At 39.0% G+C, this 20104-nt stretch overlaps 1 protein-coding gene across 5 annotated transcripts in view; it reads left to right on the top strand.

Annotated features, from left to right (window-relative positions):
• Positions 1-96: 96 nt before the first annotated feature.
• The window catches only part of frmpd1b (FERM and PDZ domain containing 1b), a 33907-nt gene continuing 13899 nt past the window's right edge, over positions 97-20104 (top strand). For 3 of the 5 annotated variants that reach the window (XM_053235368.1, XM_026917705.3, XM_026917704.3), the window contains exons 1-4: positions 97-283; positions 10786-10925; positions 18020-18131; positions 19264-19427. In XM_053235368.1, the coding sequence (XP_053091343.1) occupies positions 18099-18131; positions 19264-19427 (197 nt within the window). In that variant the 5' untranslated portion in view covers positions 97-283; positions 10786-10925; positions 18020-18098. The other 2 variants (XM_034305841.2, XM_034305842.2) reach the window with 2 other exon arrangements.

The following is a 20104-nucleotide window of genomic DNA, read 5'->3' as shown; positions in this document are numbered from 1 at the left end:
AGATAGACAGAAAGAAAGGCCAGGGTAAAGCAAAAAGAGCCAGGGAGGAGGAGGAGGAGGAGGAGGAGAGAGAAGGAGGAGGGGGTGGGGCGGCTGAGCTTCCTCTCCCTGGATTATTAAACGCCCATGAGCGGTGTTCTTCACTGACAGCATCCACATTTACACACGCACACACCGCATCCTGTCACTTCCTCTCCTGGATTGAGCCCAGATTTGGGACGCTTCCACCTGCGCGCGCCTCGCCCTCTGTCCACTGATCCGCGCGCGCGCTGAGAGCCACGAGGTGAGAGTAACGCATTATTGTCTTAACTACTGCATGCTCTTTAACGCTTAATGAGCTCTTCCAAAGAGCCGATGCCTCTCCATGAACGCTGTCATCACACTATCCGCTTTGTTTTGGTGGTACTTTTTGTAGCAGTGTAGTGTTGGTGTCTGATTTAGGCTGTAGGCTACAGTACAGGATGCATGCATGTGGATTCTCTTACAATGGGATCCTGAGCCACATCCAAATCAAATCGGATTACAGAACAAAACAAAAAGCCTTGCTTTTCTTTCTTTACTGCCTAATTACATGATTAATCTCTTTTCTCACAGGTGCCTGAAAATGTGTGTGTTTGTAAGGAATTACTCTAGATTGTTATTCTGGTGCTAAGAAATTAGGTCAGATTTCAGAATGACAAATAAAATGGCATGACTGGAGAAAACTTTAATATTAAAAAAAAAAAAAGTTTAATTGCTATAATAATTGATGGATCAGTTTTTAATCCCTGGCATATTCAGGCTACAAGCTGAGCTAAAATGTGAGATGTGTGGCTCATTGTTTGGTGAAGCTGTTTGTGTGAAGGAGGGGATGATGGCTGAATGGGACTGGTTCATTGTGCAGGGACACACAAATGCAGCTCTCAGTCTCTGGATGCCTGTGAGAGCAGTGCTGTCTTCAGTGTGAGCATGGGGGCCAGCTGGACAAAGCTTCAAACCTCCTCATGTCTCAGTAGGTGAGGTGAGGTGTGGCTCGGTGCCTGCTGCCTCACTGGGTGTGTGTGTGTGTGTGTGTGTGTGGACGTCGGGATTGCTTCTTGATTCAGCTTCTTTCCTGACGCAGCGCAGTGGACTGTAACGGCGCGTTCACGTTCATCTGTCCGCTCTGAGGTGTGTGTACATGATCAGCTGAGCTGAAACCTGCATTTGTGCCATTGCTGATGCGCACACACACACACACACACACACACGCACACACGCGCGCGCTGTCAGTGAGTCGACGCTTGAATAAGCATGCCGTGTGCAGGATCTGCTGGGTGCCGCGTGCATGTGCTGCGTAATTGTGTGTGTGTGTGTGTGTTTTGTTCCAGGGTTTGTCATGAGTCAGTGAAGAACGGGAAACATGTGATGAAGCTGGCTGTTGTTGGAGTATACAGGGAGATATCCAGGCAATACTGGCACATACTGGCAGCTCCCCTGTCCCATTGAATCTGTCTCTCTGCCTCTGTCTCTCTCTCTCTGTCTCTTTCTTACTCTGTCTCTCTCTCACTGTCTCTGTCTCTCTCTCTCTCTCTCTCTCTCTCTCTCTCTCTCTCTCTCTCTCTCGCTGTCTCTCTCTGTCTGTCTCTCTCTCTCTCTCTCTCTCTGTCTCTCTCTGTCTCTCTCTCTCTCTCTCTCTCTCTCTCACTCTCTCGCTGTCTCTTTCTCACTCTCTCTGTCTGTCTCTCTCTCTCTCGCTGTCTCTCTCTGTCTCTTTCTCACTCTGTCTCTCTCACACTTTCTTTCTCTTTTTCTCTCTCTCTCTCTCTCTCTCGTGGTGGCATAATCCAAGACTCCAAGACACCGGATGGCTATTTTACAACATTATTCAATATATAACATTAACTCCAGATTGCTGTTTTAATAATACTACCTAAACATATCCTATCCGTTTCCTTATGCAATCATAAACATGCAAATTATCAAAGCAAAAACGAATCAGTTCCAAAACCATATTGTGTTCGAGCTGGCTCCAAGACCTAATTAAAACCAACAACTATTAAATCTGATATATAGACTATGGTTGGGAGTTGCAATAATGATCCACTAGCAATTCATACTGAGCATGTGTACCTGTGTCAAAACAAAAAATACTATTGCTGTTATACTGTTGATAGTATTTCAAATACAAGACAGAATAAAAAATAAACTGTATAAGAGGACACGATATGTTATTGCTGCACGGAAGCTATGATTCTCTCTCTCTCTTTCTCACGCACACACACACACACACGCACACGCACATATGTGCAGACATATGTGACTAGACATATGAGACTGTGGAGAATTGATTGGCCATCTCTCACTCTCTCCTTGCACACTTACAGTCCAAACACAGCTGCCTCCTCATGCACAGCAAGGCTTTCTTCTCAACATACTGTACATTACTATGATCAGAACAAGGCTATAGAAACATACACTGTCCAAACACAATCCTTCCTAATTATTCAGCTAATCAATTACTTAATACACCCATTACTGCTAGTTGAACCACTAAGAGTCATTTAGTGTTGATGTACTAAGATGTCTAAGTGGGTCAAATGAAAATGTCAATCAAATTTTTGTGTTGTTGTGTGATATCTGCAGTGAGTGAGTATTTATAGCCCTTCCGCTAGCCCCTTTTCAAGACCAAAAGCGAAAATAGAAAAAAGGGGGGGAAATAGCCACCCTGGACACGTGGACTACTAATCTCCAAATGGTGGTGAGATTAAAAGTCACCAGAAGTCATTCTGGATGGAACTGAATTGAAAGGCGCAGATAAGGTTCGGTTTATTATGCTAATGGATTGGTCGGACAGAATGGACGTATGACAGAGGATGGATTTATTTATTACATCAGAGGAAAGGCAGAATCATTAGTCACACCTAACAGAAAATGCTTCACAGCAGAACAGCAGAAGAAGTGTTTGGCAAGCTTTTAATGTTTAAACATTTTGTATTAATGGTTTTGTTTTAACCAGGATGACGTAATTATGGGTTTAGTGAATGAAGAGTGTGTCATTTGCATTTGCACTGCTCATTTGACATTGCCAGTGAGGCAAAATCAGTAGATGTGATTTGACAAGTATACCTGTCTTTGTATGGTCAAGCAGCAGAATTTCATTTTTCCTTAGAGCACCTTTCATTGTGGAAAAATGTTACATATCAATCAACTGTGACCATGACCAGGATAAAGCAATTACTGAAAATGAATGAATGAATGAATGAAGTTTACCATACTTCATAAAGTACCTTATAGTTTCAATTACATACCCTGTATTCATTTATTTAGATTTGATGTTAGGACAGTGTCTGTATTTCTTCTATCTCTCCCACTGCATGCTAATATGTGACATCGGACCATATTCTGTCCCAAGCCTGGTTTAGGTTCACTGCCGTTGCTTTGTTTGCTCTGATTCTGTGCTATTGAGTGCAGTACCGTCTGGCCCAGCTTGGCCAGATCTGTCACTGCCTGCACTGACATACAGCAATTTGAAATGGATTTAAATGCACAGAGCATTGACCTACTGGCAGAGCTTACAGACCTCTCCTGTGGCACTCTACAGGCGAGAAAGAGAGACCGAGGGATACAGAGGGATACAGAGAGAAACAAATGAGGGCAGTAGGGGGAGGAGTGAGGAAATGCAGCAGCTGCGTGACAGTAGAAAAGGGAATGAATGAGTGTGTGAGTCCAGATTTATATCTTGCTTCTTGCATGAGCAACTCAACATGGGACATAAAGAAGGTATTTGGTCAATGCAGTAATTTTTTTTTCTTTTAGTACTATGTTGACTACTGGTGGACGATGTAATATGATAAATTAGGTTGCGGTTTAGTTTTCTGAGAGTAACGTTCGTATTGTCTGTACTTCAACATTAAGCAACTCACAGTAAGTGGCTTTGTGGATATTCAGTTGTATTTTTCATGGAATCGACTGATTTTTTTCCCCTCATCTTGTCTTTTATACTTTATTCTCTAAACACTGAATAAAAATAGTTGTAGTGTTTGGACTTAGCTGTACTGTTTTGTTTATTTCCTCTTACCAAATTAAAATGATACAGAATCACAATTAAATAAGGAAAGCTATATTTTTGTGGAAATTAATAACTGGTAGCTCTCAGATTCCTAATGGGACTCTAAATGAGAGCTACTACAGTGCTAGTATTAACTATATAACAAAGTGTGACAAAGATTTTGAGTGAGAGTGACAAAGATTTTGGTCTTTTCCACTTAAATTAGTTCTAGATCTAAATTGTTCCAGTAAAATAAATAATTTCTGACATTTCACTAAACATTTAATAATAAACATTTCTTGATCCAATTATTCTTTTGTTAGGTTTTCAAATTTTTAAGTATTTAAAATTAAGTCATTTAAGCAAAAATGCTAAATTATAGTGTGTTCATAATAAATTGAATGGCAATGTATTGTTTTGGTGAGAGTATTATTTGTATGTATCTGAGTGTGATGTCTCTGTATTGTTTTGTCTGTAAGTATTGGTTTGAGTATTAATTTGTCCAAGGTTTTTGTTTGTATGTATTAGTTTGTCTGTAATGTCTTTTATTTGCATTTTGTCAGTGTGTTTTGCTATATGTATTGATTTATCTGTAATTATTGTTTGAGTATTTTGTCTGTATTTAGTCTGGGTTTTTTTTTCTGCATGTCTGTTTATTTCCAGTGAGTGTTTTGTGTATTCAAGCCTGTGTGTATTGCCACGTGTTTGAACGCTAATGTGTTCGGAGAAGTCTGTGTGTCAGGAAGTTTCATTGCAGTTAGCATGAGCTTTGTGCGTGTTTGAAATTGATAGCATTTTCCTAACCTTTCGTGGCAGCCTGCATTAGAGCCAACACAGACTGCCAGACATTGATTCCTCTTCATGTCAGCTTAAAGACAGAATGACTCATCCCTGTTACAGATGCAGATTGTTATTGATTATCATCAAAGTCGTGTTTGTGCTTGAACCATCCATGATGATAGCCATTGCATCTCTGTGGTTACGTGAATGTCAAGAGCCAACTTGTTAGCCAGAACACACTGGTTACACACTGGCTAAGGCATCCATACTAGACCTCGGAGGCTTGCTGGTCTGAATCCTAGGTTGTGTACGGAGGCTTGTTGACATAGTAATTGTTGTGTGTTATTCATAGCCACAACATTTAAAAAAAAAAAAACACTGTTGTTCAGCCTGAACAGTATTTTTAGTAAGCACAGCTGTTAAAAGAAACTCGAGCCTGAATTCAGCAGTGAGGAGATTCAGGAGGTACAGAATTTGTTTTTGTTTGGGTTTTAGTTCAGATGTATTTAACATTTGCATTTCCTACATTGATAAATGTGCTATCCGCAGGGCTTTTTGTGTATTGCAGATATAGGCTACTGTATTCAGCATCACTCAGCTCTTTCTCACACTCCTTCCTTCCTCTTCTCCCTGTTTTTCACACCTTCCCCACCCATCCTGCCCTTCTCTGACACCTTTTCACCCTGAAGTGTCCCTCCATAGTCATTCTGCTTTTGCAATTTTCTTATTATTTGAAAGGAAATTAGATTGTGTGTGTTCTGTGTGTTGCTTTTTCGTTCTTGCAGCTTCCAATCAGCTTCCAATCTCTCCCAAATGCTTTTTGCTCTTTGTCAGTGTCGCTTTTTATTTCTTGTCACTTATTTAATCCCTTTACCGTTGTTCACCTTTTCTTTATTTGTAGCTCTCTGCAACAATTTCTTAACCCTCTGTTGCCTTCTTTCTCCTGCACTTCGGTTCTCTTTTTCAGCATGGAGCAGTGGTGACATGATGAGGAATTCATTTCGCTGCAAAAACAGAATTTATTATTTATACACGAGTTACAGTTAGCCTAGATTTCTGTGTGCAGGGAAAAGGATGAGAAGGAGTCTTGAGCAGGTTCTATGCAGAACAGAGACAAACAGGGAAGGAACCTTTTCAGGAACCCAGGAGTTTTTGCTGTAACTAAGAAACCTTTGTGTTCCCACAGCAAGTAGGGCTGTAGTCTTTGGGGACCTTTTCAGTTCTGCTCAACAGGAGGAACTTTTCTGCAGACCAGGAAATATTGCAGTGGTGCTTGTCATACATTGCTGATTGGTTAACACATGCTTCACAGAATGACCACACCCACAGACATCAATAGAGAAAACCAGCGTTTAGCCATGAACAAGTGGTTTAAAAAGTAACATACATGTAGGAGCAGTTTTTAAAAACTTTTTTCAAGCATATCTTTAAAATATCATATTCATGCAACATAACAAAACATTAAAAAAATACAACTTTAGTCTCTAGTTTCTCCATTGCTGTATCTGAATTTGTTCTCTGTTTACCAGATAGTGCACTATTTAGGGTGTAGCCTTTTTGTAGTGTTTCTGAATTCTCAGTGTACCAATCACATTGTGCATTATCACCCATAGTGCATGATAAATCCACTGTACAACTGATACATACTATTTCTGCACCAAGTACCAAAATGCATAGCAATTTCTCTGAACTCAAAATTAGTCGTCAAAATGGATACCATATACACCATATAGGATATACACCGATCAGCCATAACATTATGACCACCTGCCTTATACTGTGTTGGTCCCCTTTTTGCTGCTAAGACAGCCCTGACCCATCGAGGCATGGACTCCACTAGATCCCTGAAGGTGTGCTGTGGTATCTGGCACAAAGGCGTTAACAGAAGATTCTTTAAGTACTGTAAGTTGCGAGGTGGGGCCTCCATGGATCAGACTTGATGGCCAGCACACCCCACAGATGTTTGATTGGATTGAGATCTGGGGAATTTGGAGGCCAAGTCAACACCTTGAACTTTTAGTCATGTTCCTCGAACCATTGCTGAACAATTTTTACAGTGTGGCAGGGCGCATTATCCTGCTGAAAGAGGTCACTTCCAGTAGGGAACACCGTTGCCATGAAGGGGTGTACCTGGTCTGCAACAATGTTTAGGTAGATGGTACGTGTCAAAATAGCATCCACATGAATGCCAGGACCTAAGGTTTCCCAGAACATTGCCCAGAGCATCACACTGCCTCCGCCAGCTTGCCTTCTTCTCATAGTGCATGCTGGTTCCATCTCTTCCCCAGATAAACGATGCACACTCACCCGGCCATCCACATGATGTAAAAGAAAATGTGATTTATCGGACCAGGCCACCTTCTTCCATTGCTCCGTGGTCCAGTTCTGATGCTCACCTGTCCATTGTAGGCATGAGCACTCTGACAGATCTGTGGCTACGCAGCCCCATACGCAGCAAGCTGCAATGCACTGTGTATTCTGACACCTTTCTATCATTGCCAGCTTTAACATTTCAGCAGTTTGTGCTACAGTAGCTCTTCTGTGGGATCAGACCAGACGGACTAGCCTTCATTCCCCACGCGCATCAGTGAGCCTTGGGCGCCCATGACCCTGTCGCTAGTTCACCGGTTGTCCTTACTTGGACCACTTTTGCTAGGTACTAACCCCTGCATACCGGGAACACCCCACAAGACCTGCCGTTTTAAAGATGCTCTGACCCTGTCATCTAGCCATCACAATTTGGCCGTTGTCAAAGTCTCTCTAATCCTTACGCTTGCCCATTGTTCCTGTTTCCAACATGTCAACTTCAAGAACTGACTGGTCACTCACTGCCTAATATATCTCAACCCTTCACAGGTGCTATTGTAACGAGATAATCAATATTATTCACTTCACCTGTCAGTGGTCATAATGTTATGGCTGATCGTTGTGTAAATATATTTGCTGTTTAACGACCACTACAGTAGAGAGAGAGATGTCAGACTGAATTCAGCCAACAGTGAGTACTCTGGAAATACAGTGATGTCCAAAAGTCTGAGAGCACTAGTGAAAATGCTTCTATTTTGCAATCTTTTCTAATTTAATACAACAATTTTGATTACAAATTATATTACTGAAAACAACTTGAGTGAAAAACTAGAATCTTTGAAATATTTACATGAATTTCAGAATTTCTTAGTATTTGGTCTGTCCCCTTTTTGCTTTAATGACAGTGTGCACTCCAGCTGGCATGGACTCCACTAAACCTTATGATCCATTTTAGATCAAATCCATCAAAGTGTCATCTGAACACATGCTTTGAAAGATGAGATTAAGGATAAGGAAAATCTGACCTTTTATACAAAGCAGTTAGCATGGTCAATATCACTAATTTTTCTATTTAAATAGGGACCTAGAAATAGTGCAGAAGCTTGAATACTAAATATTCAACATATTGAACATTTCTTTCTTTGTTTCAAATATTTATAAATTTTAAATGAAAAAAAAAAATCACAGATTTCAATGTGGTCTCAGACTTTTGGACCTCACTATACATCATTGATCCACCATTACATTAACATTAACATTGTAAATTACCTAGCAACCAAAACCACAAAACTACAGAAGTGTTAAAATTGCTTTATGTATTAAATGAATTAAATACACAATTAACAAGTACATGTTGGCTTTACAGTATATAGTGCTCTCTCTATATGGCAGAGTTTATATAGTAAATAGTGAACAAGTGAGTGAAATTATGTAATCATTGTATCAGTGATAGTTGTTCGGGATACTGAATGGGTGGGCTAAATCAAATTTTACTACCCATCAGTAACTCACTGTTACTACAGGGTGTCCCAAAAGTCTCCATACATACAAGACTATGTATGTCAGCACTACGTCGGTTGTGCCTTCGTCAGTGGATGTTCGTGGACGTCTACTTCTCAGTCGGCAACACTTCCAGTCTTTTTGAATTTGTTAATAAGTTTGGCAACAGTGCCGTTTGTGATGTTTGCCATGTTTCCTTTTAAAGTCCATCACAACCTTGTGACAGATTCCCGATCCAGCCATGAGAATGATTTCAATACGTTCTTATTTTGTCAAATGCATATATATAAAATATAAAGTCTGAAAAATTTTGGCAGACCTTTTGCTTAAGAGTTATTTTCCCCTATGTATGGAGACTTTTGGGACACCCTGTATTGTGAAATCTTCAGAGTTGAGCCTTATAGCAAGTCACATCAGGAACACACACACACACACACACACACACACACACACACATTGAAAGCTGAGTTTAGAAATGTTAGAGGGAATGAAAAGGTATATAAAATGTAATAAAACATGTATTACATGTTATCAAATGTAAAGAACATTATTAAACCACCATTTTTTTTTTCATTCTAATGAGTTTCTGGAACATGAATGTAAAAATATTGTTTTTGTTCAGATCAAAACCCTGATTGGTATTGCCCATCTGTTTTTCATTCATACATTCAAATTTTTCAAAAAAGTCAGGTGTTTCAAGTTTATAATCATAACATGTCTCTTCTGAATAGCAGGCACGGTAAACAGAAAAGCTGGACTTGCCCTTAGTTAGCTCTTTTGTTCAAACCACACAAAACTTACAGTTCTGATGTTTGTCCCTTTGTGTAATTTGTACTTTGACTGGATGATGTGTGCTTAGTCTATTTACATTTAGCATCACCTCCAAAAGCAAGGGGAATTTTTTTTTTTTTTTTTTAAATTATCAAAAATGATCCACCTCAAGTCCACCTCATTCATGTTTATTACACCTACTATTGTATTTCATGTGCGCCTTCTCAAGTGCTGATCACTGCTGATTATACAGTGTGGTCTTAAATAGATTAGCCCCAATGGACATTAAATCAGTGGGGCATCAATAATGAAATAATGGCCAGTGATAGTCTGTGTGAATCTACAGTCTGGGCTAGAAAGAAATCAGCCCCAGTCTCTAATTCATAGGTGTTTTTTTCTGTTGGTGGTGCTGTAGTTTTTGATTCATGGCAAAAAATGGAAAATTATTAGTTATTTGTTGGGTTGTTTTCCTTAAAAGAGAGCGAGCGCTTGGACTCTCTAACCCATTTATATCTGCATCATATATTGTTTTGTCACTTCTGCCATATAATCGTCATGGTCCCTGAAGTGGTGTGGAAACATAAAACAGGAAGCTGTCCAAAAAACTTCTCATTCAAGATAATCTTGGAACTCTCTTGTTCCTTGAACAAACCTCAAGACGTTTATAGATCAAAATGGATGTGGTTTGTTTAACAGATATAACAGAATAAAATACATACAGTTTGGTGTGCAAGAGTCTCCATCCACCAGCAATTTTTTTAAAAAATAAAAGAATACAATAATACTATAAGATCCTTGAAAATGGCAAGGCAAAATTCTGAGTTTTTAGCTGTTTTGTGGGTAAGTCACAAAGAACAAACTGTAGTGAATTCCATCAGTTTGTTCAGGAGCTTAAATTTGTCCAGTTGTATAAATGTGAAACACTGAACATTGAAACACTGAACATAAAGCAGTGGCTTTTACCAGGATAATACAAGGAACAGAACGTGGCCTATAGATCTTAGTAACACAGTAAAGTCTTGAGCTCAGTGTTATGGGGAGAATCCAAAAAATAGTTTCTCTAATGGAGATAAATATATTAGTTGCCATTTTGTATAAGCAATAAAGCCTTCAGAAGGAGCTCCAGGGAGGGGATAACAGGAAAAGAAAGAATTTTAAGGCGGAGCTGCATATCTAGGACACAGAATGTAAACATTACTATTGATGTGCATGGTGGTAAAGTGCATTACGTGACCACATAAAGAATACTCTGCCTTCTGGAACTGTGCTTTTTTTTAAAGAAATGGTTAGAGCTGGTGCTGTGAATCTCTTGTTTTGTCTTTTCATCACAGGTTTGAATTATATTATGCTAATGGAACATGCAGCGACACTGTATTTTACAAATGCTTACTTAGCATTTTTCCTACTCTGTCTTGTAGATCTCCATCTGATTGGTCCTGATGTTTATAAAAACGCACCTCCGCTACCCCTCAGTGAATTCAGGAAAGAAGGATGTGAGAGCCTATCAAATTAAGGAATTTCAGCGCTTTGAAACTTTTAAGACACATATCACTCACAGGTAAGTTCAACCATGTGTTTTCTAGCATAAAGTATTAAGCAGGATTCAAATTTTAGTCAGATCCTCATTGCAGAAATGTGTCATAGTTAATATATCATGATGAAGATTGTGTACTATAGATTGTAGCGTACTCGTTCGCTAATGTTTCTGTAACTAGCAAGCTGGGTTTTTTTTTGTAATGTTATGAGGTTCACATTTTACAAACCACTCTGATAAACACTCACATTTGTAACATATTCATCATGGGCAAAGGTCAGTAGAGATTTGATCATCACTGCTGATTGGGTCTTGGGAAGCAACTTTTTTCTGCATCATAGACTACATTTTACCACCACATTGTCAGGACATCACTATTTGCATATTGAATTTGACAACTGGAGGCTTTGTGAGAGGGGAAAACAAAACCTCATGTCCTCAGCTCGTTACAGCCATTAGTGCAACTATCACAGATTTCCTTATTGTGGTGTAGTTATCTTGTAACACCGTCACTTCCTCAGCTTCATGTGAACCAGTTAATATTGCAGCAGTTAACATTCATGCAGTGTACCCTAAAATGAGAAGAGTCAGAGGATCAGAGGAAGATCGGAGGATTACAGATATGTAACACTCAGGTGTTAGGGGAATACTGGGCTTTTGTATTCTGAAAGTTGTGTTTTTAAGGATCAGTATTGTAGTGTCCTCAAAATGTGTCAAAGAATTCTCATGATCTATTCAAGTGTGATTAAGAACTAACAAAAAATAAGTACATTGACACTTTCATAGTTTAATTTTGACATAAGGCATAACGTACATAAGTGTACTTTTGTGACGTCCTTTTTCCCAGCGCATAAAAATAATGAAATCCACTGAAAATTATTTGGTCATCCATCAGCATTAGGGTGGGAATCTCCAGGCAGCTCATGATTTGATTTTCGACGCAGGTTGCCAAGATGTGATTAAAAAGCAGTTCTTGATGCATCTCAATTTGTGATTTCACATTAAGATTTTTTCCCCAGTAAAAGCACCTGTTACCCTTTAAAACATAACATTAAACTTTCTTTCTTCATAAAAAAACATTAGGTTAAATGTATTTCCATTGTGGCTGTAGGAACAATTTCACTATTTGAATGCTGTTCAGATTTTCCTAATTAAGCCTGGTGAAACACATGTTACCTAAACTTTTTTGCTAACTTTTTTGGATAATATATAAAATTTGTTCCAAATACCCCATGCCAGTTGTTTTGTTTTATTTTGCTAAGTATCAATTTTCTAATAAAATATAAAAAGTAAACTATTATAAACATTATTATTTAACAATAATACAATAAACATTATTATTATTATTATTATTATTATTATTATTATTATTATTATTTAATATAATAAAATAAACATTAATAAATACATAAAACACAAACTTAATATTATTATTATTATTATTATTATTATTATTATTTAAAATAATAAAATAAACATTAATAAATACATAAAACACAAACATGTCCTAAACTTTTAGGTAATTGCTAAGTAGTAACAATTTTTAACAGGTACTTTACTGGAGTCACTACTTTCTGTGCCTGAATGTCGAATAGCAATTGGCATGTAGTGGACTGTGTAGGTTATAAGGGCATTATGTTGTATCTTGTGTAGTCAGCATGTATGTATATGTATGAAGATATAACAAAATTACAGTGGATAAATAAATAACTGTGAAGTTTTTGATAAATTCAGCATTGCTTCAGTGCAATGGTTGTTTGTTTAAGGACGGCCATTTTCACTTTCCATTAGATACAAACACATAGCAAAGCCCTAATGTGTATGGCATTATTCAAATTAATTTTAATACTACACCTTTAAAACCAACACCCTAGTAGCATCCTGAATTACTCAAAGTACCAAGATAGCTCTGCCAAAAACCTGTCAAGGCTCCTTTTAGGCAGAAGATGGACGATGGATGATAATGATTTAAAACAGTTTAACATAAGTGGTTGCTGAAACAAGAAGCAGTACTTTGGTTTTACCATCTCTGCTGGCCCCTGAGTAGAACCCTATTAAAAGCTTGTGGTCAGAGTTGAAGAGGTTTCCATAACCACACACTTTCTAACCTCAATCATCTGGAGTGGTCATGAAGGACTAATCTAACCTGATAAAGCATAACTGACTTACAGTATACTTTCTTACCAAGAGAGTCTCCACCATATATAATATAGGTGCCAATACTTGTGCTTTTATGAGGATGAGGGAGAGGTATCATGGTTTTATTGGTTTTATTGGTTTTGATATTTTAATTAAATCCTAAGCAATTAAATGGTTAAAACTAATATTTGTGTTGTACACACTGATTGAAACGAGTTGCATTGCAATTTTTTTTTTTTGCAAAAGCTGCATTATCAATAATGAGATCTGTGCAGCTCTGCAGAGTCACACCCGCAGAGACCAGACCACCGTTCTCAGTTTACAGATTTCAAAATTCTTTTTTTTTTCTCCTCTGGTTAACATAGAGGAAGGTTGGATGTTGCCAGTGTGTCTAACTGTGATATATGTCTATGTGATTTAGGTTTGCTACAGCCGGCTTCATGCCGTAGAGATCTGCAGCAAACCGGTCTGTATAGAAAGCAGTCAGCAATATGTGAGGCATAAAAAACCTTCACTGCAGTGATCCAAGATGTTATTAACCCGCTGATAAACGCAAACCCATTGTCAAAATGTGTGTCAAAAAAATTGTATTTTATATAATGAGAAAGACTGTGCAAGTTTGAAGCTCTGTTATCTGTGCTAAGGCAGAAGCAGTGCCTTATTCTCAAGGGACAGAATGATGCAGTAAAGCTAAGTAGGTGTAGAGTTTCTGCAGGTTGCAATAAGGTGGGGAAAGCAATCTCAAAGCATTAGAACGAGAGACTTCGTAAGAACAGATTAATGGGCTTACTACAGGCATGCAGGTTTCCCCCTCAAAACAACAGTGATGTTCAGACGGCAGACAGACACCATGTTTTTAACTGATGAAATTAAGTATAATGTCATGTTTTCATGTGAAAAGTAATTTTTCTTACTTCTCTTACTTCTCTGTTAGATCATTTTTGTTTTAAAGCAAGTATGTCGTTTTACCTGGGGGAAAAAAACAGGGGTGAAGGCTAGCACGTTTCCTCCAAGACATGCAAAGCCAGCCACAGCATTTTCTCATGCTGCTCATGCTGCTCACAGGGCAGCGTAAGACACTCAAAGGAAAACGCTAACTGCCCTCTTCCACATACCTGATCTCACAGCTGCCCACGATTGGCTAGTGTTGCTCTCTGATTAATTGACAGGGGAGAGAGTAATGTAGTCCTGCCCACTCAGACAGCACAGACAATTTTGCACTCTCTGACTCCTGGCCATGGCTTTTTTTGGGATTCAAACTCATCACGATCAGCAGCTCCAAAATAATATTTTTGATTGCCAGATTTCAAAAGCTTTCTGATTGATGTTAGTTATGTGTTATGTTGAGTATTAGCTGGGATGATTTAGGGATGTACAGTAGTGATTGCAGATACTAATGGATGCCCGCAAACTGCATGGAACACTAATAGACTAATTTGTTGTTAGTGTGTGAATAATAGCTGTGTTATCAAGTTGCAGTTTGTGGCTGTAGCTGCAGAGAGTGTGATATACTTCTGATACTGGAGTAAGATATGAGTGCTGTATCTGTGAGGCGTGAGAACAGAGTGGTTAAATGGGTCTCAGCCATGGAGCTACGAGAGCTCATGCATTAATGGATGAAGCATTTGGACTCATACGTTTTGACATGTCAACTCGGACAACTTAAGGAGTCAGCAAAGGCGTTAGGATCTTGACTGAATCAGCAACAAAGATACACACAAACACACACTGATACATGAGCTCTGAGTTGCACAAACTCAAAGCAGAAATACACATACCTTTGTACTTTTCCACTAGTGCACTCTGACATTCTGTCTTTATATCTGTAGTCTGGTACCAAGCATCTAAACAGAACTGTACATATCAGTGTACTAACACACAGTGCATTCCACAGTCAAACACACAGTTTCAGTCAGCACTCAATCATTGACATAACAATGATTAGGTTATTTTATCTGCTGATTCCTTGCTCTCTCCGTTTTTCTCAGTGTAGTGAACTCGGTTGCTTATTGTTGTATTGTAAATGAACTAAGACTGATTCACAGTATATACACACATCCGAATTTCTGTTAAAAATGGAGGAGGATGACTCACTGTCTCACACCAACACACTCTCTCACACCAACACACATGCACACATTACAGGAAAAGCACATTTCTGTCTATTTAGTCTGTAGTGTATATGCAATGGCCATGGATTTTACTTAACTCAGGAAAAGAACAGAAAACCTGTTAACTGAACATTAAGTCTAAGAAACAATGTTGAATTCTGTAAAAGAATAATTATGAGCAATTATTAATGAATATAAAATGCAAATTTTAAACTATTACAATTACACTCTAAAGTTTTAGAATGTGACTGATATGATAGAAAGCCTTACTAAAGCTGTTCTTAGTTGGTTACACTTTTTTCAAGTGTTTGTGATAACCTTGCACCATAGTACACAAACAGTTTCTTCTAGCTGAAAAAGCAGTCTCATCTGAAAGGACGAATACAGATTTATGGCTTAATTTACAAAATATACACTTAACCACTTTAACAGGAACAACTATACGTCTGCGCTTTCGTTCAGTTATCCAATCGGCCAATGATGTGGCAGCAGTACAATGCATAAAAACCTGGACAAACAGGTCAAGAGCTTCAGTTAATGTTCTGAATAACATATCTGATAATATATCAGGAAGCTGAGGCTACAGGCTAGCAGAAACCAGACCGTTGAAATTGGAAAAAGACCAAGTGACATTTGTCCAAACTTCAAATCTCCAGTGAGTCTGTGCCCAATGTAGCCTCAGATTCCTGTTCTTGTATGACAGTAGTGAAACTCATTGTGGTTTTCCCATCCAGCTCAATGTTCAAGGTGTTATGTATTCTGAGATGATTTTCTACTGACCACAGTTGTAAAGAGTAGTTATTTGAGTTACCGTAGCCTTCTTGTCAGCTCAAACCAGCCTGGCCAGTCTCCTCAGACGTCTCTGATCAACAAGCCATTTCCGTCTACACAACTTCTGCTCACTGGATGTTTTTTGATTTTTGCACCATTCTGTGTAATTTCTATAGACTCTTGTACATGAAAATCCCAGATTGGCAGTATCTGAAATACTCAGACCAGCCTGTCTATCACCAATAGCCATGCCACCTAAAGTCACTGAGATTACATTTTTCTCCCATTCAGATTTTTGATGTGAAAATTAACGTAAGCTCTTGACCTGTATCGCCATGATTTTATACAATGTGCTGCTGCCACCTGGCTAAACGAGCAAGGGTACAGGTGTTCCTATTAAAGTGGCAACTGAGTGTATTTGACTGAAGAATTTATGAAAATATCTGATGCATGTAATTGATTATTTACATTGACAACCACTTTCTTTAAATTTCCATTATAAGTGGTTTCTTTTTTTTTTTTACAGGGTAACGTGTTGAAATTATTGTCTGTGACAGTCGTACAAAGGCTACAACTGTGTTACATGGAGACGAGACTAAAACACTTTGCTTTAACTGGAAAAGCATTTGGATCTGTACCTTTTAAAATGCCACCTCATGTTACACACAGACACAGAGGAGATTCCCTTCTTTACACAGTAGAACAGTAATTAGGGAGTGAGTGATGGCCAGCAGCTGCACGTGTCAGATCAGCTCTGTCTGGGTCGATGTGGATCAGCACAAAAGAAGAAGTGGCGCTGTCAAATCATGTGGGAATTGCAGTTTAATCCTCTAATACTAAGTACACACACTGTATGAGTGTGTCATGTCTTGTGTGTATGTTTGTGTGTAAGCACATCAGCAGTGGCTGAATTAAAGCAGGGTTTGAGTGTGCCTTGGCTGCCACTGTTAAGGGATACGTGCTCTGATTACAGATTGGGTTCATGTTTAAAAGCTACAAGTGTTGGGTAGGTAGTCTTTGTAGAAGTTTAGCAGGTCAAAGTTTTCAAAGTTTTCCTTTGGTTTTTCCCACAGCAGTACAGAAATCAGTGATGCAGGAAGCTCTGTGTCTTCTGTGTGACACTTAAAAAGTGACGTTGAGGTCAGCCACCATGACACTGAGCAAATGCGAATGGGAGGAGGCTGCGTTTTTTTTTTTTTCTTTCCCCCATTAAAGCCATGAATGGACTCTTTCTTCCTGCCTTTCTGTCACTCCCCGTCTCTATGTGCCTCTATTTGCTTTAGAAGATTTGGAAGCTCTCTCTCTCTCTCTCTCTCTCTCTCTCTCTCTCTCTCTCTCTCTCTCTCTGTGTCTGACTGTCTCCTCTCTCTCACTCTCTCTCTCACTCTCTCTATCTATCTATCTATCTATCTATCTATCTATCTATCTCCACTTTGCACTCTGTACAATGATTGAATGCAGTTCTATAGCTAGAGTAAAGGCTCATTGATTCCTTAGTTTCATCAGTACGTCAATCCATCATATTTAAGCACAGTTAAGACACACACAGTGATAGTGTAGCTGTGGTTTAGCAGCGTTGTGAGAGTGGTCTATTTATCAGTGACTGAAGCTTTTACAGCCCCCTTGTATCTCTACTCACTGATGGGAATATCATATCATGGCAATGTGTGTGTCTTTATTCTTATAGTTGAGACACAACATGTATAGAGGTATAGAAAATGTAAAAAGATGTGTCTAAAACTGTGCCAGCTCATGCGTATGCGTCACCGCCAGAATGAACACATTTATGTGGATGCTTCCAAGGTTATGTGAAAGCCTATTTATGTCTTCAGTGTGATCTGTGCTGTCTTCTAAATGTAACATCTCATTCCCTTACTGTCTCACTGGTGTTAAGTCAGAGAAAGTGTGTGTGTGTGTGTTAACTCTGAATGGAACTGTAAGGATTTTAATGTATTGCATTAAGTGGATGATGTTCAGACTGCCATATGCTGCAATTAATGAGAATTAAAGTCTATTATTTTAGATTACAATCAAAGAACTTGTCATCTGTCCTTCCATCACTCCCTATATCTCTCTAACCAATTCTCTCTTTCTCAGTCATTTAGATGGAGGAAAGAGAGAGGAGTAGGAGTCGCTCCCCGCGTAGGGTGCGTCGGGTAGAGCAGGTTGTGGGGAGATGGCTGCGCCGATCACGAGACTCCCTCAGCAGGTAGACCTCACACACACTTTCACATGTAATTAATTAACCTAACTATTAATGTAGCCACCCAAGTGCTTTTCACCATAAGCGTAACCACAGAAAGCAGAAATCTGAATCTGACATGAACACCCTACTGTGTAAACACAGCTATAGATTTCTTCTGTATTTGCCTTTGCTCTTGTTTGCTGTCACAGTACAATGTGCTAATCATTTGTCAAAAGGCCCTACAGCATTGCGTGTTGTGTTTGTTTTGCGCATTGTGTTTGCAGGTCAGTCGTATTCATCTTTCACTCTTAGCCAACTCGCTGATTACCATGCGCTAAGATTACTGTGTTCTAGTGCGGTGTGTTTAGCTGCTGACAGTGCTGTTTTTGTAAAATGTGCACACACTCCTTTAATTCGCTATCACACCTTAAGGGAAAAAGACACTTGTTCACTGATTGTTGTGTACTGTATTTTTTAAGACAAACAGTCTCAATGCAGAACTTATGTGAAGTGTATTAAATAGGATAATATAAACAGCCATGTATGTTTTGTGCCTTGTAGGTGTTTCTAACCCCTTTTCCAATCACACTATGGAGGATCTGGAAAAAGGGACGATTTAGCAACCAAGATAGCCTTTTTAAGATCTGGCATGCGTTTTTACCAGTTTAATGGCTGAACCATTACATGTAGGCGCTTCTTAATGAGCAGCATAAAAATACTAATCGTGGTGGATTCCGTAAGTTCTACTAACAGCATTGAGAACCATCCCACCCACCATCCAATGTCAAATCTTTCAGATTTTGTACACACAATGCAATATACAATACAATACACATAGTTCAGTTACACACAATACAACAGATGTTGTTTATTCCGAGTGTGGAGATGCTTTAAGAAACTTTCTTAAGCACTAGATATGTAACTATTGTTTAATTAATTGCCAGTTAAATAGCTGTTTCCTTGCCAGACCACTGAGAGATGCATATTTAATTTCACAAAATTCCAAAAACTGAACCAACTTTGCCAAAAAACTGAACCAGATAACAGTCAGAGAATAGGCATCTATACCTTGTCATGAAAAAAGGCTGTGCATGGGTGTGTATATATGTGTGTGCATGTGTGAGCTTACCTGTCTTACACTGTGCTGTTCTTAAAGGGAGCGTATTCTAGGGGACAGGAAGTCAGGCCGTTCAGACGATGGAGGCCAGCAGCATTTCCCAGTGAAGGAGACAGTGGAGGTGATCAGAGATGCTGTGCTGGACTCACATGGCTTCACACTCTCCACACAGCTCCCCCTGCTGGTCAGGGACATTATTCCAGGTATACAACAAACATTAACCATAAACAGCATTTACTAGTAATCTAATTTACCTAGACAACATCAGTGCAAAAGGAACTCAAGCTTATTGGTGATAGACACATTCATTCATCTATTTATCTTACGTAACTGCATTATCCTGGTTTGAGTGGTGGGAACACTGGGCATGCAGCAGGAATACACCTGACACACATGGGACACCAGTACATGAAAACTCTGATTATGGACCAACTGCAGCCTTCCCACTTACACAAAACCTACACAACATATGTTCGTTGCCCTCTCACCTGTAGAACACATAAGTCACATTTGGTCACCTGAGATTGGACACACAATACAGACTCCTTCAATTTATTATTCTTATTCTTTCTGAAAGTGTAATTTGTGTTGTAGTCAGGTTTAATACGGACAACATAACACAAGTGCATCACAGCAGACATTCAGTTCAGTTGGAATTAAAAGCAAATGTCACAACCGTCTGGCCTGTAAAGGCATGAAAGCATTTCTGTTTATTACACTTGTACATTGTACTTGTATATGGCTGAAATGACAATAAACTCCACTTGACTTGACTTCACTTGACATTTTGCTACTGGAAGTCTGAATATGAATCAGAAAGAAGAAACAGCAATTCAGACTTGAGTGAGTGGTCTGAACAGCTATAGGCCCCTGTCATAAA

The sequence above is a fragment of the Pangasianodon hypophthalmus genome, chromosome 7 (assembly GCF_027358585.1).
Source record: "Pangasianodon hypophthalmus isolate fPanHyp1 chromosome 7, fPanHyp1.pri, whole genome shotgun sequence".
Taxonomy (NCBI): domain Eukaryota; kingdom Metazoa; phylum Chordata; class Actinopteri; order Siluriformes; family Pangasiidae; genus Pangasianodon; species Pangasianodon hypophthalmus.
This window is presented reverse-complemented; position numbering and strand designations above follow the sequence as displayed.